General features: G+C 37.1%; 1 protein-coding gene across 1 annotated transcript in view; it reads right to left on the bottom strand.

Annotated features, from left to right (window-relative positions):
* Window positions 1-6,177: 6,177 nt before the first annotated feature.
* The window catches only part of SLC9A3 (solute carrier family 9 member A3), a 51,218-nt gene continuing 31,104 nt past the window's right edge, over window positions 6,178-26,291 (bottom strand). The window contains exons 3-16 of the mRNA XM_057379050.1: window positions 25,467-25,627; window positions 23,254-23,332; window positions 22,246-22,423; window positions 21,191-21,411; window positions 19,078-19,280; window positions 18,181-18,270; window positions 16,311-16,381; window positions 13,981-14,110; window positions 11,270-11,385; window positions 10,528-10,657; window positions 9,828-10,004; window positions 9,204-9,279; window positions 7,757-7,870; window positions 6,178-6,422 (exon numbers count right to left, since the gene is read on the bottom strand). Of these exons, the coding sequence (XP_057235033.1) occupies window positions 6,178-6,422; window positions 7,757-7,870; window positions 9,204-9,279; window positions 9,828-10,004; window positions 10,528-10,657; window positions 11,270-11,385; window positions 13,981-14,110; window positions 16,311-16,381; window positions 18,181-18,270; window positions 19,078-19,280; window positions 21,191-21,411; window positions 22,246-22,423; window positions 23,254-23,332; window positions 25,467-25,627 (1,991 nt within the window). The remainder of the gene's footprint in view (window positions 6,423-7,756; window positions 7,871-9,203; window positions 9,280-9,827; window positions 10,005-10,527; window positions 10,658-11,269; window positions 11,386-13,980; window positions 14,111-16,310; window positions 16,382-18,180; window positions 18,271-19,077; window positions 19,281-21,190; window positions 21,412-22,245; window positions 22,424-23,253; window positions 23,333-25,466; window positions 25,628-26,291) is intronic.

Here is a 26,291-nt window from a genome sequence, read left to right as displayed (position 1 = left end):
CAGTACGTTGACACTGTTTGGAAAGTACACAYGAGTATCTCCAAACAACAACACTCCAGAGAGTGACAATTTAAGGCACGTGATTATTTTGCAACCTTTCTTACATAAATCTCTGACTAGACCATATATTTGTAAAACATAATTTCATGTATTTCATGTATTAGCTAGGTTCACAGCTCAGAGAGACAGAATTCATCTCAATGCAGGCAACACTTCTGGGTTTTTTTTAACATTGCTAGGTCACAGTGCAGCATAATAAACATTGTTAAAAGAACTTAATTAATGGAGCAAAATATATAGAAGGAACATCAAATACTTCTTCATCTTCTTGCAACAAGGTAGGCCATAGTTACTTGTTCAATAAATAGCAACTGTGGAACGCCCATCTTGCCTTTTTTGACAGGTCATGTCACAAAAAAAAATTTACAGACAGGGAACTAAGAACTGAACTGGCCTCACCAGAAGCGAGCCATCAAGTGAATTGATACAACAAATATCAACTGATCATTCCAATCTAATAAACAAGGGCAAAAAAAACTGATTCTTACAGCCATATCCTCAGCAGCTCTGAATTTATATTGCTGGGATAGGAATCAGTGGTGYTTGACTGATTAAAGCATGCTGAAGAAGTAACCTCGCAAAGGTSTCTTCCATTTTATGCTTCATCTGTTCAGCTGTGGTGACACAACATATAGAAAATGCCTAAGGCCTTTGAAACAGAGAGGTCAGCCCTTTGTATCTAGTGTCTTTCCACTTCTGCTTTTTACCATGGTGTGATGTTTCTCTCATATAAAATTACAGCCCACTGCGCTCTCAAAAGCATTCAGGATCCTGCTGACTTTTCACAGAAGCTGCTGTGTTTGTAATTATGATGGTGTCTATTGATCCTCTCTTCTTTAGCCTAAAAGCTTAAAAGAACAATGAAAACTTATATCCTGTGATTTTCAAAATTGCACACTCTTGTCTGGGCGACATTTCTGTGGTGGAAAATTCCCATATGCTGATGACAATTTGCAAATATTTCCTTGAGGTAGCCTGTACAAAAACAGATTGGTCATGGTCCAACAAGCATGCAGGGAACAGTCCACAGTGTGGCTCTTTTTCTGACTGCAGCACAGAAGGGACCTCTCTATTACAGCATTGAGAAATGAAAGCTTTATTTCAAAGCCCATACCTGATGAGCACCCTGCTAGCTTTGGTGTTTTTATTTCAGCATTATGCTATCAGACAGAAGGGTAGATTTTGGCACATTGCACTTTACCTGTCCTAATATTTCAGATCAGTCATGGTCCTGTTATATATCTATGCCAATTACTAAAATACTTGTTCCAATTATAATATCTGGAACAACATTAATAYGCTCTACTTCACCAAAATAGTATGTTCATAYGTACTCAGTTCACAAAAACTGTATTTACATTATTGAATTATAGCAAGACTRGTTYTGGGTGATGAAGTTACTGTTAGGGRCACTGATGTGAGTGCCCAGGATGCTGCTTGTGGGTCCATACTGAAAGAACCTCTAAAGGTTCATTTCGCATCTGTCTAGGTTTGCAAACGGCATTTSCCATCACAGCTCTGCAGTTTGCACCAGCCTAACATACAGTTTTAGCATAGAGTACAAAGACAGAAAAAAAGATGTGGGCATGAGTTTTCACATGTTGTCCCACTGTTTTTGCATATCCGGATAAATCTCAGTTTTACTTCTGACACTGAATCATCTGAAACCTGTTCAAAATCTGGATAGCTAGAGTGAAACAATCACTAATTCCTATAGATAAAATTAAATTCACCAGATAAAGCCTCTGTTTGGGATCCAGTCTTAAACAATTCCAGTACCTCCCTGATGGTGACAGCTCATTTGCAAATGGGCTGATATCAAATAGAGAGTAGTAACACATTAGGATCACAGAAGTGGCTAAGTACTCACCTTCTATTGTGATAGAACAATGCCACCTTCTAAATGTCATAAAACCTTTACAATTTATACCACTGAAGATTTCAAGCCAAAATTTCAGGACTGGAATTATCCAATGCAAAATACAGAGAGGCCAGAGGACCATACACTGGCCTGTAGTATTACACACCTATGAGAGGTCTCAGAGTTTTCACTTTTATTTAGTCTGCATCTGACTTGGCTTTCACTGATGTCTCCAGCTGTCTTCAAGGTGATGTAGATCTAATCCATATGCAGTAAGTGTCTAGTGCAATCATAAGTATCATTTGACAGAAAACCTCAGACAAAAAAAGGACATTCCTAATACAAATAGGTATATACATGCACAGTAGCCAAACTGCCTCTGTACAATACTTTGAACCATCAGCAACCTGAGTCTTTGTGGCACATAAACCATGTGGCAAAACGCAGAATACCATCTGAGAGACCACTGTCCTGATCAGCTATTGAAAGTGATACATAAATTAGCATAGCAGGATAATCTAACAGTATTTGGAAGGTGTCTTCCAAAGCAGCAGTAAAAATGACAAATATTTACACTTCTGTCTTGAGTGAGGCTATTTAAAATAGAGCAGCTTAATTACAAATATGAAATGAGTTGCTTGTAACCACACAAATTGAAATTCTGAGCTAATTCTGGAACTTGTTTCATTCCAGTGCTACTGAGTTGAGGGAACAAAGGTGAAGGAAGGAGATGGCCCTCCTGGAGTACTTGATTAAATTTCAAGATGCCAGGACTTTCCTCTCCCTGGAAAATTAAATACGAGAGTAAATATTCCACAATTACTCAGTGACACAAATATTCAAGAGCAAGAAAATATTTTTCTTTAGCTTGCACTTATAAAAGGCACTGATCCATTTAAATCAGAGTAGACTTAGCAGGGAAGAGGCTAACCATTGGCTTCTCCTACTTTAATTTCATATAGCATAAATACTTAATTCCGTTACTGAAGCAGCAAATGAAGCCTATTTCTTTAAATGTATTTATGGCATAATGGCATAATAAACCATTTCCATGTAAAAAAACACCAAGGATTTACCACTGAAAAGATTCTTTGTTTAGCCCTCCAAAAATAATAGATTATTTGTAACAGTCCACATGAAAAAATAACAAAAAATCATAATTCCCCCTCACTGTGCACCCYTTCCTTATGAATAAGAACTTATAAATGTAAGTGCAGCAGAAAAACTCCAGTGTTTCTAACATCATGGGACCCCACTCCCTGTCCATCTGAAGCCATCCAAGAGCAGATCCTATGATCCAAGAGGCTGCTCTCTATTTTTACAAAAGCTCTTTGTTCAGCTTCTTCTTTCAAGTTAAGTCCTGGCTCACAACTGTGTTTCCTCCTGTTCCAAGGAATGTGGAGGGACATGGCAAGATGCTGGAAGAGATGCCAGCTTCTGAAGCTTAGGGTGATGCAGAGGTTTTGGCCTGTGGAAAGAACGTCGGCTCTGTACACGTCTGGCTGCAGCAGACCTGTAATTCCCTTCTACATCAAGCAACATTTTCTTCTCTTGGGGCTCCTTCATATAAGAGTCTTCCAGCCCTTCAAAGATGAGCAGAGTATTCTCTTCTTGTGAATTCTCTGACTTGAAGCTAAGTTCAGAACAATAACCTGAGTTTGCTGTTTCTTTGTTATTCATTTCTGTACCCGATTCCCAGAAGAGATCAGGTACGTTTGGGTCACATGAAGCTATATACTCAGAGACGGCAGAAAGAGATATATTYCCTCTGTTTTCCAATGAAGAATGGTTTTGTGTCCAAGGCATTTGAAGACAAGAAGGGAAGAAGTGGAGGGGATTCAGTGAAACACTTCCATTTTGGTTTAGTTGATCATCTGAAGAGGAGTATTCTGTCATTTCAACATCGTGGTCCATATCACCTAGAGAGCACAATTAAATAGAAACATTTGTTTTCTATTTGTACACACTTCATCTGTTTGTATGCTGGCTAATGGGCTTTGCTTTTGGCTATTTTTATGAAATTCTTATGGAAGTGAGTGGTTTAAGATTTTTTTTTTTTCTCTGAAGAGCACTACTCTGTACCCAGTTCTGTCTTGGGCAACCTAAAGTGAATTGATGAAACTTCTTATCCTTGCTGAGTGTCAGGCAAAACTGAGCTCAGTATTGGGGATGAACAACTGCCTGTTTCAAGATAGTTAGGATATGGAGCCATCGTCTGGTCACTGAGGTGTATCTTTATCTTGAAACAGTCCTGATGCCCAGCAAGAAAATATTTCAGAAATTTTTTAAACAAATTGCACTCTTTCAATCAAGTAGCAGGGAGTGTCTCCAAGGAGTCAGTCTTTTACTGATCAGAACCTATGATCAGTTTTCTGTATATATTAGATATGCAGATAAATTAAACATTTCCACTCTTGGCTTCCGATTTGCATTGGTTTTTAAATCTTTTAATTGAAATTTTAGTATCATTCTCCTATTGGAAGAATTCTGTTAAGGAAATAATTCAAAGGATGGCTTCAGAGAGTAATCAAGGTCTGTGCTCATTAGCTTGGGAAATCTAACTTAGCAAAACACTAAGAAATACAGCAGTCAAAAATTCATTGTGACATTGACATATCAAAGACACCCACGAAAGAATTTACACATACCCCTTCCTAATAAGAAAGTGAATTATGAATAAGGTAATTAAATGGAAGAAAAGAGCAAAGGTTAGCAAGAAAATCTTCCTCTGGTCATATGTCAATATTCTGTGACCATGTTCCCAGTGGGGAAAAAATGTGAAGAGGATTTCAATGTGGAATTTTCCTTTTGGAAAATTTTTCCTTCCAATGTGGAATGCTGCTTCTTGTTCACACTTTTAATCAAGATATTGTATTGTAATTCACAGTTCCTTAATTAATCTAGTGTTTATTTTAAAACATCATTTAAAAAATAAACAAAKATTCATTTTCAAGGAAATTAGTACTGAAAGCAAACACAGATGTACAGGCCACTCCAGTAAAGAAAGTGAATTAGCTTCCTCTAATTACCCTTGAACTAGCACATCTTCTGAAGAGACAGAAGCTGTAACAGAAGAAAAAMTTCCTTTCTATTGGAGCTTCCTTTTCTATTTCTTTTCAAAAGGTTGTGAAATTCTTAAGTCAAAATTAGCAGCATTCATTCTTATCCTGAGGTATTTGTCTGAACAAAGTTTCATCAACCAGCTACAGAATACTTYGAACTTACTTTTTCTGTTGATATGCAGAGGACACTAAGGCTTCTGTTTGTTACCATGGATTYCACAAAAGTGAATTCACTGACTTTTGTATTTTGTTGCACAATACCTGCAGTGCCCTGTGTTCTGTTCTATTAGAATATCTGAACTGTGGACCTGACCCACCTCACCTGAAGCACCACCTGACTTGATTATAGAAGTGAAGGCTGCTTTTTATGGTGCGAAAAATTTTCACACGGCGAAGGTCAAGGGCAACTGGGATATTCATTTAAATCCAGAGTCAATTTCATTTTAAGCCTCTAACACATTAGAATCAACAAATAATTTACTGCATCAGAAAACTAAGCCTTTTCCTAGTTTCAAAATAAGGCATGGATTAAGATAAATTCACAGTTTAAGGATAAAGCTCTATCTGGGATAGTGCTTCTCCACAATACTGTTGTGTGATTATCCCCACAAGGAGACTCTGGTGCATTTTAGTAAACATGATTAATTTTAAACTTTCTTATGTAATTTAATGGTACATCAATAGTGTCACTGAGTAGTTGYACTGTAGAAGTAGGGTATTTTTGCTTCCTGAACACTGGATAAATAAACTGGACAAATGCTCACAACTAACTCAAAGCTTCTTAGCAATAGAGTAAAAAATTTTATTCCTTTTAGGGAATTGAGGTGCCAATTTTATCATCTAGAACTGAATAACCAGGAAACCTGAAGCCTCTTGAGAACATATGCCCAATATTCTGGTACTTGTAAAATTATTTCCTTGAATTTAAAATATTCAAGTGAAAACAAAGAGAAGGACCTTYATCTGTAAAAGTAGCAAGGCATTGGACCCCAAATGTTGAAAAGCTCTTCTGCAGAAGGAAAATAGAAAGATGTTTTGTTAATTAAATTGGAGGGAAATAAAAGATGTTTAGTTGTACAAARAAATCAGGAAGGAAAGAGATTTTCTGAAAGAAGAAAAATCAGAAAAGTAGGTTCACTTCTCAGGATTGATAAGTCTGGTTAAAAAACAAAGATGATAATATCTTTTTTAGTATTACATATGTGTTGATTCTGGGAGGAAAGATCTGGGCCGGTCCTCTGGGCCATCTGCTAGCAGGAAGGAATCTGTTGATTTATTGCTGAGCCGGATTGGAGTGAGCCGTCTGAAGTTTGGAGAATACGGGAGCTGCACGCGGGCCCTTTGTGATGGCACCACAGTGTCTTCACCAGACAACCACGGTGAGAACTTTGTGTAGGTGCTTTGGTCATCRTCAGCTGAAAATACTGGGTTATCAATTCCTAAAAAAAAAATTGACAAATGACAAACAAAATTAATCAAAATAATTTCTTGATAATACAGCAAGATGCTTTATAAAAGGAGAAGGGCTGTTGGTGAAAACAAATGGACTGATACATGCTGGTGTGGGCGTGACGATGTCAGTACACAGACCATTATACACACATGTATCTTGGTTATTGCTAGATTTATACTGGATTTCTAATGAAGAGAAATATGCAATTATGTTAGGGATATCTGGAGACATAAAAAAATCAATGAAAGAAGTAATCAGTCCACAAGTGTTAAGCAAAAAATAAAACCACATTAAGCATAAAATAACTGCAGAAAATTCAAATCAAATCCATCAAAAAAGAAATATAAGATGGGGAAGAAATAAAAAAAACCCAAAAACTTCACCACTGGATAAATGAATGAGATGAGTGTGAGGTACATATAGCAGGCCACAAAATAGTCAAAAGTAAGATACAGGAGCCTGTTGATATCARGTTTGTAGGGCTTTTACAAAAAAGTTTTGCATCTTGCCATCCACTTATTTCTGGGTTCTTTATGCATTCTCAAACACAGAATTTGCCATGAAACAGTGCCATGCACAAGCTGCATTGAAGGGTGTCTGCCAAGAGTATGGTGTACAGACACAAGTAACACACGAGTGTTTTTCTTCACTGCAGGCACCAGGTTGCATATGAAGTGTACAGTGGCATCCTGAAAAATTCAAACACAGAAGTGCTAAGGAGAAATACTGAATTTTATAACTCTGTAAGTCATATGATATTATTTCTTTTATATATGGTTATAAGCTTCCAATCTGATATTTTGGAGCTTTTAGGGGCTGGAAATCAAGGGCAGTGAGTGCTCCAGAAATGCTGCAAATCTGTTCTTTTCAGTGCCTTCTCTAAGCCTCTAAGGATTTGATGGGGTTGTGAATATAAAAGGAGAAATCTTGCCTGAAATAAGAAGAAAGAAATTAATCACAACAAATTACTTCCAATGCAAGTGGAAAACAGTTCCAAAGGAATGGCATTGACTGGTCTTGTGAGGTAAAACAATTCTAAAATAACATTTTCTCTTGCTAGAAACGACAAGTGGTTTTAAAAATGGTTTAGGTAGTCACGTTCACAACTTTTGTCAGTTTCTATGTGATGCTCTYCATACCTCCAGATACCCAAAACGCTTTATGTCAACCTTAATATTAAGCAAATGTATTTTCAAATAGAATACATAAAATCACTCAAACAAACAAAAAACCTGGGCTAATTCACCATCATTTCTAGCACATTTTGTTACATTTGAGGGAGAAAAAAACAAAACCTTTGTAGATAATAAATATTTTTACCAGCAGGAGTATCTGTGAAATTTTGTTTCGTCACATTAGCCAGGAAATCAACTCCTTTGCCTAGATGCAAAGTCTCATAATCATTATTTTCTTCTGATTCAGAAAATTCCAAATCTGGGGGAAAAAAAAAGAAAAGAAAAGAAAGTCCAATTCGATTAGAGGTTTGTATCAGTTCTGATAGAAAATGCTGTTTCATGTTGGCTTGATGTTATCAAGATATATCTTTAACAAGGATTTTCATCACTCAACACAGGTCAGTATTAGTATCATGACAAATCTCAAACCTTATGAGATCATTGCTGCTTTTACTGCAGTAGGATATGTCCTGCAATAGCTGCTAAACCACTTGTTAAGGCTGTCCTCCAATTAAACTGTTTTGGTTTTTAGCAGAAGATGACATCTATCTGCAGARCCCTTTAATAAGACAATATTGAATGACCTACTAATGAGTATTTGGAAAGTAGTTCTGGAATATTACACTTGGGGAGCCAGCCTGTACTCCCRCTCTCAGTCAAACAGAAATGACACTCAGTAAATGATTCATAGAAGATACATAAGGAAAAATGTCTTTGCTTAGAGCTACTGAGAAATGATAAATCCCTCTCTTTCACTTGAGTTGTCTTTGAGATCAAGGAGCTGCAGGCACAAGCAGAGGAAAGAACACAAATAAAAGTTAGTTCAGTGGCTTTTAASCACTTTTCAGTTTCAAAGTGACACAAATTGTTTTATAATTTTATAACATTAGCATCCATCACATCATACCATGCCTGACATCAATGCCAAAAAATGGCTAAGACAGGAAAGAATTTGGGGCTTTATGTGCAAAACTAATTTTTGCTAGGGGTAGTCTCTAGACGGTCAGCTTCYGATTATACCTTCAAGCCTGAGCCATGTGATGGATCTGTTAATGAAGGAACTGACCTCTGACCATGTGTTCTTTCCAAAGCTGTGCCCTCCTTGAGTAATACCATGATTGTTTAGCCTCTACTCTGATTCAGACCCCTCTCAAACAATAGACTTTAACTCATAAAGATGTCATCTCAGCTACTGAATTTTATATGGCTGATGTCCTAGGAAGAAATGTCCTGCTGCAATAAAAAAAAAGTTAGCAGCTCTGTGTACCTTATCCAAATGGAAGCTGAAAGTTCATTTAMATTGTAGCCACTGTATTGTTTTGTTTGCAAAATTTAAATACGGTATTATAAAAAGGAGAGCAAAAAGGCCAACTACATTTTGTTTTTCAATATAGTTTCCTAAAAAACAACTTCTAAATCACACAGACTTCTAAATCATTTAAGCACRGAGCAGATCACCACTCTGAGTTCTGAACTATGACACTTTTATTATCAGATTTGCTGCTGCATATCACAAAATCTTTTAGTGATGCTTTACTGACAATATAGCTGATAAAAYTGAGTTAATGAAAATGGTCTAAGAGTAATTTTACCTTTTTCCTTCAAAGTAAAATCTTGTACAGGATTTTCTGAAGGAATGTTTCCATTTGGTATGACACTGCTGTTTCTCTGAAAAGAAAGCAAAAARTGACCAAAACTGCCAATGTCATCAGATAGCAATGGCAGTGACACCCTTTCAAATGACAAGTCCAGCAGAATAACCCTGAAATCTATCATAATCTTTCCTTGAGACTCAATAAAGATGCCACTAGTTTCCCACCTACACTTGTAGTGTGCACAGGGTAAAGAAAGGAACTTTGGTTCTATTTATGCTGTGTGGTCTCTCTTAGTTTCATATAAATCTGGATGAGTGCTTCATGCGATAGTGCTACCCTGCTACCTTGACTCTGTCGTGCAAAAGCTCCCCACAGTGTTGTAGCATGGTWCAGAGTCTGTTGTTTTTAAAGTGATCAGAAATCTCTCAGCCAGAAGCAGAGTCCCAAAGCATAGAGAAGTGCAGAATGTGAGAAGAAGCCCCTTAAGTTACCTCCTAGTTTAATTTCTTCTTGCTTAGGTCCTCTAAGCTAATGAAGTTGTAAAGGACAGAGATAAATGCAGGACCCACATTAGTTTGCATAATAGGTGGYTGCATCTGGGTCCTTGGGAAAGTATTTTACCCTTTTTTGGCCCCGGTCTCGTTTGTGGATTTTATTGAGCTTCTTGGAATGGTTTATTCCTAGTTTGGTACTCTTGAAAGATTCTAAGCGCTTCCTCATTGTCCTATGGAAAATCTCCTTGTCTTGTTTGTCATCTTCACTGTGCATGATCTCATGTCGACTGTACAGGTGTTTGTGCTGTGGCCAGGAAGGGAAGACAATATTCATTTATTTAGAAATACAGATGAAAGCCCTGAATCAATGCATTCAATCAGTGTCATGAAAATGCAAACAACTCCATAAAAAAGAATAAACTAAAGACTACTCTGGAGGCATTAATGAAACTCCTATTTTTCTTTTTTCTCTGTGAAACAGGTCCAGGAATTTTAAGTGTGTAAGAGTGGACTGTTATTCAAAGTAAGCCTCTTCCTATAATTGTGTGAATCACTTCAGCTGATACACTTCGTTTAATCCTGATCAGGTAAYCTTTTTTGGACACAGTTCTGCATTCCACTGGCCCCAGTGATTTCAAAGGCACTAGCTCTTTTAAAAAGGCACRTTCTTAAATGAGAAATCACACAAATGAAGAGCTTATCTTCCTCGAGGGTGAGGATTTTGCAGTGGGTTCTCTCCTTTTGAGTTTCACTCACAATTTTTGGCYCCTATTGTCACCTAGGTTTGGATTGGAAAACTATGTCCAATGCCAGCCTTTTGCTCTTACCTCCTGCCTGGGTTTATACAGGTACTGTTGTAGGGTGTGGTGAGCGAGGGTATCTTCTGTGTCCCGGATACTTTTCCTCCTCTGCTCTAAAGCTTGCATGTCAAGGCAAACCGGTCCAGCTTTTTCTCTCCTGAAGAAAAACACAGTGGTTTTTAAAATCAATGGTTGTTGAAGAGGAAATAAAAACAGGAAGATGGGGAATGAGAGGGAGGAAAGAAGATGAAGTTTAAAAATAAAAAGGAAGAGTAAGGACTGGCTAAATGAAAATGAGTGAGAAAATGACTAATGGGAAATGTGAAAAAAATTACTGTTTTTTGCCTTATAGGAGGATGTAGCATTAATTCATTTCAGAGTTTACATAACACATGATCTGTTCAGTGATAGATTCATCTAAAAGTTAAGGAAGGGGCAATTTTTTTTCCTTGCCTCTCTCCTGGCTTTTTTTCTGGAGCAGACTGTGAAATAGCAACTAACCCTATATATAAAAGTTAATCAACCAAAGAAAGGCAAATGGAGCAACTCTAATGAGGATGTCTACTTCGTCTTACCAGCCTTTACTGGAAAAATTATTTGCATGTAAAATGCAGCAATATAAATCCATATATACCCATTTTCTGTGGGAGAAATTATTAATTAAAGTTTAAAAAGTAGTGACTGAAGCCCCTGTAATTTGAATTTTTCAATTTTWAAATTTTATTCCAGTTTCCTCTCATATACCACCCCATCATTTCACCTTACTTACAGCAAATAAGAGACGGAACTTCCCACAGTACTTGGGAGTGGAGTGCTGAAATCCACATTTACCATGTTGTCTGTACTTGGAGAACGTATAAATGCCAGCGAACCTCTACGTTCTCCCTGGTCATGGAAAGAAACAAGACATATTACAACTGTAAACACCTAGGACAAAATGTGTATCAGAATGCAGATAAATTGTGAGACTGTATTTATGCAAATGGCATAAGAAACATGGGACAAGTTGTATCCAGGTGACAAATACAAAGCAACATTTTATGGTTTTATCATTTCTTTACATTRGGTRGCATTATCSCAACAAACAAAGCAATGAGAAAATSTATTCCRTTCTTATAAATTGGTYTTGAGAAGGTSAATGATTTCTTGTGCCTCAATAGATTTTCAGTTTTGCTTTGTACATATTTTCACGTACCAACACATCACTACACTCACAGGAGCATTTTCAAAGACAAAACATTACATTTTTTGTTGCCTACCAGCCTGGAAGCAGTAAATATTAAGTTATGATAGAAGTTTACAAGACAATTAGAAAGAGRTTATGGCATGACAAGATGAGATATGAAGAGATGTGATTTTCTTTTAGTTCTAAAAACGAGCGTCACTGCTAGAAGAGCTTGGATTTATGTCTTCACCRTTTTCCTTACAGGTAATCTCTTGTTTAGCTAAAAGGGATCTGTTGGGTGATGTTGTGGGTACACAGGCTGAACCAATCTATGGTTTTGAATCAAGCAGAGAGAAATCACATGGCAAGTCTCTACCTTTTAAACAGTAACRATCATGAAAAATCATCTCACTTGCTGAACAGAGATTTTACATTTCTCCAACTTTAACTGTACTTTGTTTCCATTACATTTTCATATTCACGGAGCAAACCAAATAAATGCTTTSTTTTTGCTGTGGTAGCCCACACACGTCACTATAGCCTCTGCAGGCAGAAGACTTGAGAGAAACAAAATTGGATTCTGGGACAGCATCATCCTGTCCATTTTTTTAAATGACTCTGACTTTCTTTTCAAATCAAGTTTAATATTTCATGTGTACATCACACCGTGTCATCAGTGAAGGAATTTTAGCCAAAACAAGTTATGAACCATGAGTATTTTAAGTCATTTCTGTTCAGCTGCTCTGGATTATTTTCATTTGTCATGACTTAGGTTCTCCTTTTTCAACTGTAAGGAATTTACTTAAGTTGAGACTGAACTCTCTCAAGSTCTTTTTTATTATACAGATGCATCATAACAGCAGAGCTGAACAAAGAAAAAGATATAAAATAATTTTTAAAATCCTCAGTTTCTTGCAAGTGAGAAGAGAATGAGTGACTGGGGGAGGCAGGTTTTTACTTGTCCTGGAAAAAAAGGCTTCAACTTCAATGTCAGCTTGTAATTCATAGATATTTAGTTCAAAGACATATTTGAGAAGTGAAGAAAAAGTTGTTGAAACAGTGTATCAGTGAGGCAAATATTGAAGTGACAAAGGTGAAATTGCTGCACGATTCACAACTCACAACTCATATTCATTTCTGCTGGAAAAAAATATGTTGCAAAACTTATGTAGAACTTGGAGAATTTTAAATTTCTTTGTCTATTATTATCAGATCTGTAGACATTTGCCCAATAAAATTTATCGTCAAGAAACAATGTACATGAATGGCATTTGGACTAAGGTAACAAGGCATTTGATTAATAATTAAAAAACTACTAATCTGATGTAATCTGTCTTTACTACATGGGATCAAAGACATTATTGGATAAAAATTCTGGTGCATGTTTTATTGATCAAAAAAGTCCTTTGCATCTGTTAAAGAGAAGAAACATTTAATGAATCTGCTGAACAGATTCAGCAATGAATCTGAACATGAGTTTCATGGTCATCTACATCAAAGTCATTATCCAACTTTCTTTCTCTGAGGTGTGACCCAGAAAGCATCACACAAAAGAGAATTAGTTCTTGAGCTAGAGATGGTCTGAAAATCAAACGGTTAATTTACAAAATCTCAAAAGGAGAATTTGCTTGTCTTGCGAACCATTTTGCTAACATATTTCTGCATTTCATCTTGTTTTCTGAATTCAGTCTTCAAAATTATATATTTAATTGGAAGAAGACTGCTAGCTGTAGCTCATTAAAAAAAAAAAAAACCAAAAAAACCAACTTAGCATGAGTAGTAGTATCAGTCATAGTAATAGTTTTTACATAAATTAAGGAAATTAACTGATGTGTTACCTAAGTGTGAAAATTACTTCAATTGGAGATTACAGGCGTGGATAGATTATAATGTCAAAGATCACTTTAAAAATATTCTGTTTAAAACTGTCCTTACACTATATCAATACTGCACATTTCTGGCTGTTTGAACTAAGGTGACTAGCTTCATGATGAAGAACATTAGAAATTCTCACACAATTTGGCAAAATTGATCCAGTCTGCAGAAGGTCAGAAACTTTCCTCCATTCTCATTTAAAAAATTCTGTTGCAAGTCTTAAATTTCCCTAACTTCACAATTCTGAGATTGCATTTGATATTTGTAGTATATTTAACCCCAAACAGTGAATTGTGGCAGTCATGATTCCATTGAATTAAAGTTACCATTCCCTTTTCTTTTCCTTTTTTTTTTTTTTTTTTTTTTTTTTTTTTTTTTTTTNAAAAAAAAAATCAAATTCCAAATTATGCTATAATATGTCATCAAGTGTTCAGAAGTACCTCAGCCACATAGCTAATTGCATCCTTCAAGTTGAGCTCATGGAAAACATTAAGGATTTGGTCTCTTGACTTTTGAGCAGACCTTCTCATCAGTATTTTCCTGAGGAATTTCCTATCAAAATTGGACCACCTGATAATTTAAACAAACTGTGTTAATGGAAACAAGCAATTTTATTTTCAAACCATTTTTAATGCAGYATAAATGATATTTTTGAACTAGACACTTTGAAAAATATAGGTAACAGAGGAATGTGAGGGATTTGAGTTTTGAAGTTTTTCAATTAGCGTGCAAAGACAGTTAAGGAAAAGACTGCTACAGACTTCTGCAGCTGCCACAAAGCATTTAATCATACCCAACACTACTACAACAAGAGTGCTATGATTACAGTATCCTGTTTCAGAGTCAGTAGCCCATTTTATATTTTTGGAGATCATGCTACCTTATTTTTCAACTTCTCATTATGTTTATTTTTCTCCCCTCCTTTGGAAAGAAATCTGTTTTTTCCCCAGCTCTATTGTAGGACAGCCAGACCAGAAAATTAGTTCGGAACAACAGTGCCCTTCCCAAAGCTCTACCAGAGGGCCTTATTCACGCCATCGATGTACTCTGCTCCGGGGCATAGTAGCCATGAYTATTTTCAATGATTTACACCTCCAAGGCTGTCTGATAGTAGGGTATCTGCCCTGTCATGTTTAGGGTCCAAAAGATAAAGGCTGTTGCACTTTATTCTAAGTTCTTCAACATTTCATCTAAAGGGCATGAGGCAGCGTTGGAGCCTTGCTCAGAGTGACTGTCTCCATCTTGTCCAATGGCCATTTTGAGTTTATGACTGCTGATTCAGATTGCTTAAAGCTCTTTGTGTGAAATACTATTCACAAAATTGATAACTTCTCTTCCTCTTTGAAAACTGCTCTTCTGAATTCTCTGGCCAGGACATCTGACAAACAGGCTCTACTTCAGGCTGCCACACCTGAATGCATCAGTGAGGATGGCAGGGGTTGCCATTTCTTTGTGGGAGCAACACTTTCATGTACATAGAGTCCAAAAACCAGGCTTAAGCTGGTCTCATTMAAAATACATTAGTCATCAAACAAGACACTCAGCCATGTATCTACATTAAGCTACTCCTTCTGTTCTTAYTCAAAGGGATTACTTTCTGACATGCAAGCTCTAATCTGCCATTTTAAAAATATAGCTCCATCTTTGAGTCAAAATATGAAAACTGGAGATATATTCACCTGTATTATATAGAGCGTCCTGAAATTTATTCCCTAAAAGTAAATTACAAACAGACCAAAAGAAAGAAGATGTTCTGTCTGGAGTGCCTCTGGAAAATTCTTCACTGCATAAATGAATGAAGAGCAAAAGGAAAGGAAGGAGATTGTCCCTATTAACTGGATGCAGGTGAGCAATTCTGGTTGGGTTCCAGTACAAGCCAGCTCCAGCCTAGGAGCTGTATTGTATTGCATGAGTATAATGCTAAACCTGAGCTAACAGACCCAGCTTGTCAGAAAAGGTTAGGGGAGTGCTCTGCAGAAAGCTGACACAATCACACGGTTTTTGGATTGCAATTGGCGTGTTGAGTCAGCAAGAGGTTAGCAGGTCAAAGCTGTGACTGTCTGCCCCTATGAAATTACCTAACTCCAGGGAGAGAATGGCCTAACTTGAAATCACACTCTTAAGGTTGCCCAGTTTTAATGTCCTTTTTCTCCATATTTGTTCATCTAGAAATGGCAGCATGCCCTTCACAAGGGCAGCTCTTCACATGTACTTTAAAGGAAAGAGTGTATCTTTCAGCAGAGTAATTCTGTTTCTCTCAAGATGAATCAGCCATAAACAGAGGGGCTGGTTCATTATTGGTTTCAGACAAACAGACTGAAAAAATCAGAGTAATTTCAAAACACCCTCTGTCAYCACTTTCAGAGGTGTTGAACACATCCTAGAAACAGAATAAACAGCTATCATAGTTGTAGCTGAGCTTTTTCAGTGCCTCCACACATAAGGTTCATGAAAGGTAGAACCAGCATTACGAAGAACCAGCATTAACATCTTAGGWGAAAACTTGTGCAAATAGTTCTCTAATCCTGTATGTGAACTGAGGCACCTGCCAAGGCATGATCTGAGCTGTGGAAGAGAAAGCAAAGTTTCCAGTTGTAAGAGGACAAAAATACACTACTTCTACATTTGCTGTATTTTCAGTATTTTCAGTATGTAACCTCTTAAACTACACTTAACATTCTTACTTTCCCTAAGCTCACAGGCTTAAGAAGTCACAATGTACAGATGTTTCCTAGTAATATTTCAAGATTCCAACTTAATTACTACTTACTTGTCTCTCAGATAATGATGCCCTATTTGTCCAGAAATGTCTTCTATAGCAGAAAGAATGTGATCAAAGGCCTAGGAAAGTGAAAATGGAATTATTATCTTTACAGAAATTAAAACGCATAATTAGAAATTAGCTTAATTTATTTCAAGTTAGACCAGGTGACTATGCAGAATAATTTGATAACTCTTGAAATTTTTCACATTTATTGAAGTACTAACTACTATAAGCTCTTCTTCAGAAGTCCTGAACTTTCTAAGCAATTCTTTATATTTTCACTCAGTATATATTCACAAGTACTCTTGAATTACAGGGGTCTCAACAAGAAGATACTTAAACATCCATTCTGACATTTAATTTTAAAGCTTTTTATGGACTCATTTTACCATCTCCATTTCTGCCCTGTGAAGTACATCTTCCATTATTAGTGTTGGTGATTCTCTAAACTGAACAATTTCCCTTAGTTCCGTAAATTTCTCTTCCACTCAAGAGAAGTAGGTACCATTCTTTTAACATCTAGGGCAAAATTTCATACTGAGTATATCAGATGGCTGACAGAAGTCTGGATGTTTGTTATTCTTGATACAAACCAAGGAAGTTACAGGTACAATTTGGGTTTTTTTCTWTGTATGGTTACTAACATTTCACTCTGAACATTGGAATGGTTACTGCAGAATGCCAGGTTTGGAACAYCACAGCTGATGTTTGTCACTGGTGAGGCTGTATCTCAAGTCCTGTGTTCTGTTCTGAGCCCCTCACTTCAGAAAGGACATTGAGGATCATGTTCAGAGAAAGTCAACAGAGCTGGGGAAGAGTCTGGAGCACAAGTCCTGTGAGAAGCAGCTGAGGGAGCCAGGAGTGTTAAGCCTGGAGAAAATGAGGCTCAAGGAAGATCATATCACTCTCTACAGCTGCCTGAGAAGAAGGTGTGGCCAGGTGGGTGTCAGCCTCTTATGCTACATCTCAAGTGAAAGGACAAGAGGAAATGGCCCTCAGTTGTGCCAGGGGAGGTTCAGATTAGATATCAGAAGAAAATGTTTTCACTGAAAGAGTGGTAGGCTGTCCAAGGAGGTGGCAGAGTCTCCGTCTCTGGAAGTGTTCAAGAGTTGTCTGGATGTGACACTTGGGGATAGGGTTTGGGGGTGACTATGGTGGTGATGGGTTGATGGTTGGATTAGATGTTTTTGAAGGGCTCTTCAAACCTTGATGATTCTGTGATGTCTGATAGTATTCCATCCTTTAACCTATATTAATATGGAAAATGTATGTTTTCTTTTACAGAATGAAATCTTTATAATGTGGCATGAAAGTGAACTGGAAAAGATTGTGTTTCAAAATATTCTAAAAGAGTAAAGAAATCCAGGGACACACAACATTCACACTGACTTAAAATTGTTGTTATTAATCTGGAATTTCAGCATATAATTGTTCTGTACTGGGGACTAGCCTGTCTTTCTATTAATATGCAAGCTACAAAGCCTGTTTTCATACCTTTTCCAAATATTACCAGTTTTTAAGAAGGAAAAATAAACTTATTGCACAYGCTTTGTCCTAGCAATTATCAATCATTCCCTTCTTCTAGATGAAGAGAATGAAGCATATTCCACCTGTTGTGTTTCCCGAGTACTATATTTCCCATTGAATTCTCTAGTGAAAGACAAGACCTTCCATATGATTAAACCCCTCACAGGACTCAAACCAAAGACAAACAGCAAGTTAAAAATAACTTTTGAAATGTTTGAAACATTTTGCTCTAGAAATCTGGTAGCCCATTCCCTCCAAAAAAAAGACATTTTCACTAACAATTTTGGTTTCTCTTCAGGTTCTCTGCAAAAATCCTAAGGATAGCATAGGGTTTTTTAAAGTATCTTACTCTGCCGTGAAGTTTCTCATTCAGTTTTGGTTCTCTGTGTTCAGTTTTCTTCACTTTCAGCCACTGTACCAAAGGTTTGATAGTCAGTCCCTACGGATTGAAACAGGACAGTAAATACTTGGAGTTTTCTTAGACTTTCCTCCAGCTGGTATTGTTAAATAGAAATAAGACACATTTGTGTGTTATTTGGTTGTTATCATACTTTCTCAGTTAATTTCTAGTCCTTCTAGATGATAAAACAATGCAGTATCCTCAGCTCCTGTTACAAAGGTTTGAAAAGACAAGAGTGGAAAAATAGATCATCTACAGGAAAAATATGGTAGTGGAAAATTAGAAGTGTTTCCTATACTATTGAATGTCCTATTTTCTCCACATACCAGGAGTTTGTGAACACAATTAAACTTTCTGTAATACATTCCAGAAAACATTGCAGGCTGGTATCTACTGACMTATTTCCATTTACTATTTTTTCATCCATTAGGTACTATTTTGTTTGAATATTAAATACTTCCTTGTCCCACTCCTTACTGTTGTATTTTAAAACAAGGACTGAGGCTCAGGTAGATCAACTTAATGACTGTATCTGCCCRTTAAAAGCACTGTTCCCCATAGTTATTCACATGAGGTGAAGGATGTTTAATCAGATATTAACTTGGCACTATTAATACCAAGGAGCTAAAACAGAACAATTTTTAGCACAGAGGAAATTGTGTTTTGCCCCATGTGGTCCCATATGAAAACATAAAATAGGATCTTTGTTACTAAAATTAAAAATTCAATTATGCTTTCAGTTCAGTGAAACAATATGCAACCTTCAGCTGAGAACTGCTTTAAGCATTCAGTACTTTTGGGGGACTCCTTCTCCTTGCAAGAAGCATGCTCAAGAAGTTAAATTACCTGGAAAATGACAGTGAAAAACACAACAATGATGGTTGTGCTGACAAACAGGTTTCTCTCTTTCACTTTGTCCTTATCCAGAAGTGCAACAAGAGCAAAAGCAACCGCTCCACGTAGCCCACCATAGGACATCACCACCTGATCTATTATCTCCAGCTGGACAGTTCTGTAGCGGTTGAGAATCCACGTCTGTAAAACAACACCTGTAACAAACAAACATCAGCACGTCCAGAGATGCCCTTATGGAACGTCAATAACCCAGCTGGGTGTTACARAAATGGTGCCATCAGGTCACCTTTATAGCAATCTGCACTGTCTGTTTCCCCCTCAGGATCACTGTTCTTCCCACTTGGTGCCTTCTCATWTACGTTGAGCCAAACGAATTTGGCAAAGCTGCTTCTGCAAGCCAGCAGCKCTTCTGAGAGTGCTGCCCTCTGGCACAGGCACTCCAGGGAAAGTTCTGCCATGTGCTGACCTTGGAAATTCCTCGAGAAAGARCAGAGTTTCTAGCACAGTAACCAGTGATATGCACAGGGTCAGTTAACAGAAATGGGTTAAAATAGCACTGATTTAGGACCCCTTGCTAATCACTGGAAATGACATTTAAGTCATTGTTCTACGAAGGGTTGTCTGGTTATGCTAGCACTGTCTTCAGACAGTGACGGTGAAATGCTGGCTGCTGCAGGAGACCTAAAGCTCTGGCTGTCTCAGTGTATCCCAGACCTCCTACCATACAGAGGGAAAAGAGCTTCATCACTCCTGCCAGGGGCAGGGCACAGGGGTACMACTGCAGCAGGCCAGGGTGTTAACTAGAGCCAAACAGATCCTACTCTTGTCAGAGAACTTTGAACTTGTGCCAAGAGAGGAGAGTCTTGCCAGTGTAACAAGGGCTTCTGGAGGAGGGGACCTTGGAAATGCCACCAATCTGACTCCTCCAGGGTATGAGAGCTGCAATTATATTCGGCCCAATATCATCAGGTATTTATTAATTTGTCAATGTCTAAGATCAATTACTTTAGTGGGTGCTTACTGTTATTGCTGAATATTTACTAATTACTTCGCATCTGTTATTTCACATCTGTTATATTGCATCTGTTACAGGATTGTAAACCACTCCTTCCAGGAATATAAAAAGTGTCAAAGACAAGTCATGGAAAACTCTTTTAAACACCTCAGGCACATTAGCACTTAGTGAGAGGCAGCTAAATGAACAATGCTTGSAGACAGTTTAGAAAAGGAGGACAAGGGACTAGGCACTTCATTCAGTCAGGAGCTTCTAGACAAAAYAAGAACACTGAATCTAGGAAAACGGCCAGCTCGATAGATGTGTGACCTGTTATTTGAATTTAAGTCAAGACAAATAGGCAAATAAGCTAGTTTAATTTGTTCCCAGGTGTAAGAGCATACACCAAATCATTACTTGTGTTACTCTCTACACGTACTTCATTCTACACCTTTTTTGTGAATTTAGCAAAACTACAGCAGAACTAACTAGCTGGGCAAACCATTGCTGGTATTTTGAAATGTTTGCAAACTTATATTAGCCCAGCAAATTGACAACAGGTAATCCCTACCTGCCACAGCCTTATTTACTCAGTTTTTCATCAGCCCCTGAGAATTATTTCTTAAGACAGAGAACCTGCAGTGTCATTATGTATGGTCTGATATCACTGTGTGTCGAAAACCTGAAGTCAACCATAACATTAGCTTAAGACAATGTCTTTAGCCAAGTTGAAAGAGCTGAAGGGAAGATACTGCTGACAGGAGTCACATCTTTTGTTAGGCTGCAAGTTAAAGAGCAAAGTCCATTTTACTGGGAGATTTTGCCAGTACCTTTTGCTGGGTCAACAAAGGTTAGCCACTGAATGATTTATGTTAACTGCTGGGCTGCTCATATCCTCCCACATCATCAAAAATGTATTTTCAGCGTATGATAGAGCTTACTGTACAGATCTACTCTGCTAACCCAAACCCAACCATAAGCTCAACTAAAATGAATGAAATGTTTTAAAAGGAACAAACCTAGAACTCCAATTATTTTTTTGGGAGAGGGCTAAAGAATATGTGATTACATCAGTAGTACAATGTAAGAACAGGGAGGTCACCCCCTTACCAATAACTCTATATACTGAGATGAAGACCAGAGTCAACAGAATAAAAGCTGTATTCCAAGTCCAGATGTCGGGATCCACAGCTGAAATACCCAGGAACATGAAGATGATTGTTTCTGCTCCACTGGCCATCATTTTCATGGTATATCTTACAGTTGTAGAAGACTGTTCAGATATGTTAGCCTTGACATATTTCTGACAGCAAATGCCACAGAAGGTTATCCTAGAAAAAGAAGCAATTGTTCAGAAAATGTAATATTATTTCCATCTGTCTGTCACAGAGATAAAAACCACCATTAATTCCTAAAAGAAAATACACTCAGGAGCACTTGTGGAGTCTATYCTAGGTAAAAAGCATATCTCAAACATTCACGCTGATGTGACCTCAAGAGGCCTGAAGACAGCATTTCATTGGAACATATAAGACTTTAATTCACTTTAGATTACTGCTTTCAATGCAATTTTTAAAATCTTGTTTTCATTAGACATAATCTCAAACTAAAGATCTGTTTGCAGAAAGATTTTTGGACCTTGAATACACTTTCTGTATCATCTGCAAACATGACAAGCAAAACTRGGAAGAAACGTATGCCAGGAATCAATGGATACTGAGAGAAGAAAGACCACAGAGGTACTCAAGCCAAAGCAGGTAACATTTAGGCAAACCATAACAGCCARCCTGCACAGAGTGCAGAGAATAGTGGCATTCACATAGTGCCTTAGAAAAATATTGCTTTAGTTACAAATGTACAAATGGACAACTGTAAAGTCTGAAGTATTATTAATAACAGAGAGGAAAGAGTCATGCAAAGGAGTATTTAGCAAAGGAGTTCTGTTGCACAGCAGATACTGGAAAACTTGCATTCCTTTTCAAGGCTGAGTGACAGTATTTGCAAGCTACAATTTAGTGCAGTGTGAACACAATATTATCCAGCATAAACTTAATGAGTGTCATATTCTGTAGCTGTCCYGCATAATTTAGGTCTTCCTTTCAACATTTGTAAAAACCATATTCCCTTCTCATCCCCTTCATAGGCAGCAATAAAAAGAAACTTACGCCAAAATAGCAGAAAGAGAAAGCATCTCTGCTGTGAGGTAAGACAGGTAGGAAATGATAAACACAAATCCAGGTTCTATGATCCTCACGTGCTTGGTGAAACGACTGACCARTGAGAGCAGGAATGCAAAGAAAATGCCAACCAATGTCCCACCGAGGCTCACCACRAAGAATGACACTGAAAAACAAAACCTACATAGCTTAAACAGTAGAAATACAATGGTTTGAACTTGTTTTATTTAAGAGAGAGAATATCAAATGCCAAGTAAATCAGAGAAAATTTTGGAGGATATGTCAAAATTCATTTCTAGGCTCAACTTTTGAGCACTTGATACATGCATGTAGCATTCTGTAGGAAAACAAGGTTACTTTCTGTTAAGCCTCATCATTTTTTCTTTTATTCAAAATCTCTACATCTCTTTGTACTCTTTTTTCCCATTTTCTGTGAACAAATGTTTTTACAAAACCATATTGTAGAATATGACAAAGTCACTATTAAAACATTTATTTATAAAATACTGTAGTTTCATATAATGCTTTGAATGGGAAATAGTGACTAAATTTTTAGGCAAATAAAATTTCTTGATAGTTACTGGCAAACGTCACTTGGTGGTGATCAGTGGTAAGGAGTGAGAATGCCCYTATGCCATGTTGGCTTCCCTGGAATGCAGGGAGAGCATAGGCTAAACCAAAGGAAAAGCTATTAAATACTAATAAAAGACACATAGGTCTCAAGGTTGGTGGTCTCCATAAATGAACTCCACATCTGTTGAGTCTCCTCAAAAGAAAATAGATATGATTAAGTTTCCCAAATATTCAGGAATATTTACTTACTTATTTTCTTAAGACATTTGTCTACGTCATATGAGTGTGGGAATTTGAGTAATAATGGAAAGGGCTGAAAAATAATAGTTTTCAATAGCATAATAATAATATTTTGTTCAGAATACTGCATATATATATATATATATATATATATTATGTGATACAGAATTCACTTCTACGCACCTATGCCTTTGAGACATTCAATCCCAGTCACATTCGTTGGACCTATTGCAACAAAAGATTCAAACACATTGTACAGCACCTGGAAAGAAAAGTAGACTGATTTAATAATTGCTCCTGAATTGAGCCTATTAAAATAATCTCCTTAGGGGCCTCAACATTATGAAGTCTGAYATGGTATATGACTAAGGGAAATTCTGTCTGGAGGGGGAAGATTTTGCAGATTTTATATTTTTTATATAAATCAGAGAAATGCTGTTGAGCAAGAAAAAAAACAAAAATTAAACAAAAATTAAAAAAAAAATCTCATAACATTGCATTTCTCACTTCAATATGTCCCCCATCTACAAGAAGCATTGTTACATACAGATGTGTTTTCTAAAGTGCTTCTTTTTCTAAAGCTGTAAAATCCACGTATTTGAAAGATTAATTTAATCACATTTACAAGATAAATAAGATACTTTATAAGACAATAATAAGACACTGATAATAAGATACTGAATTGAAATACATTGAACATACATAAAGTGCATTGAACATACATAAAGTACATTGAACATACAGGAGAAAAAACTATAATAATTGTACTAAAACTTTTTAATTGACTAACAGTGATAGAGCTGAAAGTAAAGAATTCACCTTATCCATACCTGTGCCTAAGGAGGTTTATGTGAGCATCATTTTTGCCACATGCCAATTTAATCAGTTCTTAGTTCCTCCAGTGATGGAGGAGACCTTAACTATGTCTTTCTTAGTTTTTCTTGTTGTACCTAAGCTTGATAACTCTTACCGTATTCAACCAGACATGGTATTTTTTTCTGTGAAGCTACATATTTTACGTATTTATGTTTAAGGAATGCTATACTATCCCCTTTTTTCTGTCTTCCATCTCTCCTTTTTCAAGGTAGTAACTCCACTGTTTCAAATGTCCTCTTAGGCTGTGCTTTCTAACTCTTGATCATACTKGCCCTTCTCTTCTATATTTTCTTCAATGAACAATCAAATTTTCTTTTATTCTAAGACTAAGTGTGTTCACTTCACAGTAACAAAAACTTCCTTCCTTCTGAAAGCCAGTGGTGTTGATACTTGAGTTCATCAGAGATTTATTCTAATATTTCTTTTTGGCAATATCCMAAAAGTAAAGATGATACTGATATCCAGGGGCAATTGTGTTTTCTCTGGAAGCTATACTGTCATTTTCAAGCTCATGTGAGCAATTAGGCTGCTSCCAGTGACCTTGAGGTGCCTTGCTTCCTTAGCTGCAAAAAGTTGAAGTCCCTGAGCCTAGTGGACATGTCTTACCCTCCCTTGGAGATAGGCAGGAGCAGGAATAGGAAAGGATTTAAAACTGAATTGAAGCTCCATAGCAACTTGGTTGCATTGCATCTTTCTGCCTTAGGGCTTCCTGATCCCTGACCACCAGCACTGCACTGCAAAACTATTGACTGTTTTATTCTGAAAAAAAAAATGGTGTGAAAAGGTGTTTCAATCAAAATAAAAATAATAAGTAGAAATTTGKGATTCTTTTAAGTCTACTAAAGTCTTTCTAAATTAATGAAAAAAAACATGTTCGCAAAAAAAAACCCCACAAAAACAAAAACAAACACAAACAAAAGACCCACAAACCACAAAACCACAAAAACGAACCAAAAAATCACCAAACAAACAGAAAAAAGCCCCAACAATGTCATGCAGTTTTTTTCCAAATTGGCACTTTGTTTTAGATCTGCTTGATAAACATCAGATTAAAGTAAAACTGAGGGAGCAGATATAAAKATTTTGAAGAGTATTCTCTCTCACTGGCTGAGGTATTCATATAAATTATGGGCATAACATAAACATGCAGAAAAGAGTATGTTCATTAAAGAATAATAGCAAAGGAAGGCTTAAAATCCTTGTAACTAATTTCATTAAGTCATGAAAGCCCTTCTTAAACAGCAAAGGCAAACAAAACATGTACCCCTGGAACTTTGTGTGAAGTGTCCAGCCCAGAACTATGTGGTTTTATGTCACTTAGCAGCTCCAAATAGCTTTCATGCTCAAACATCTAATCCTCCCAATACRGTGTTTGTAAGCAAGACAGGAAACACCATCAACTGTACTACAGCAGCCCATGAGTAGTACACAGATGGTACAGTGTTTCTTTTAACGGGAAAATGTACTTCAGAAGACACCCCCTAGAGTCTGGGTGATTTTGAGATATATAATTTACTTACCACAGTTACAGCATCATTCAGAAGTGATTCTCCAAAAACAATGATGAATAGAACTTCATTGACATGGACTTCTTCAAACACTGCCAGAACAGCTACAGGATCCACAGCAGCAATTAAGCTGCCAAAGAGGAGGAAGTCGAGCAGCCCAGAGTTCAAATGACCTTCAAAAACAGAACAAACAAATTATAAGCAGAATCATCTCTGTACTATCAATGGTATTGCCAGACTGGAATTTTACAGATAATGCCAAATCCTGGGAAATAAAGATCCCAACTAGATCTCTATCAACTGGAAAGCGTATTACAGTGACTACTAAAGAAGTTCTGCATTGAGTCATCTTGCATCATACACGTTTCTTTGGATTCAGCATTGGCCCATGTGGATCAAAGTTGTTTCTGGGAGCGGGGCCAGTACAGGCATGTTCTTGCAGCAAGACAGTTCCAGATCTAAACTGACTTTCTGTTTGTATGTAGTATAATTTGTCTGACTTGACAAATATAACTGAGGATAACTGAGAACTCATAAGATGTTAAGAGAGCCCTTCCGAAGTAAATGTTCCAAAATGTCACAGGTCAAATTTGACTTTTGGTCAGCAGGAACTGCTGCAGAGGTACTTAACTGCACTCAGTGCAGTTGAACACCAGTTGTGGGCTCCTCACTCACTGAGAGGTGTGGTTAAGCCACTTCTCCCAAATTAGGATTCAYAAGGCTGTTAAATTGTCTGCAAGTAGACCATGAAAGTACATGAAGGACCAAAATGTACCTCAACATGTTTGTGTTACAGCCTCTTAGGAATTTTGGCAATGATTTCAAAAGTTTTGAAAC

Source organism: Malurus melanocephalus, unplaced genomic scaffold (assembly GCF_030028575.1).
Source record: "Malurus melanocephalus ecotype Western Australia unplaced genomic scaffold, MMel_1.1 scaffold_383, whole genome shotgun sequence".
NCBI lineage: Eukaryota > Metazoa > Chordata > Aves > Passeriformes > Maluridae > Malurus > Malurus melanocephalus.
This window is presented reverse-complemented; position numbering and strand designations above follow the sequence as displayed.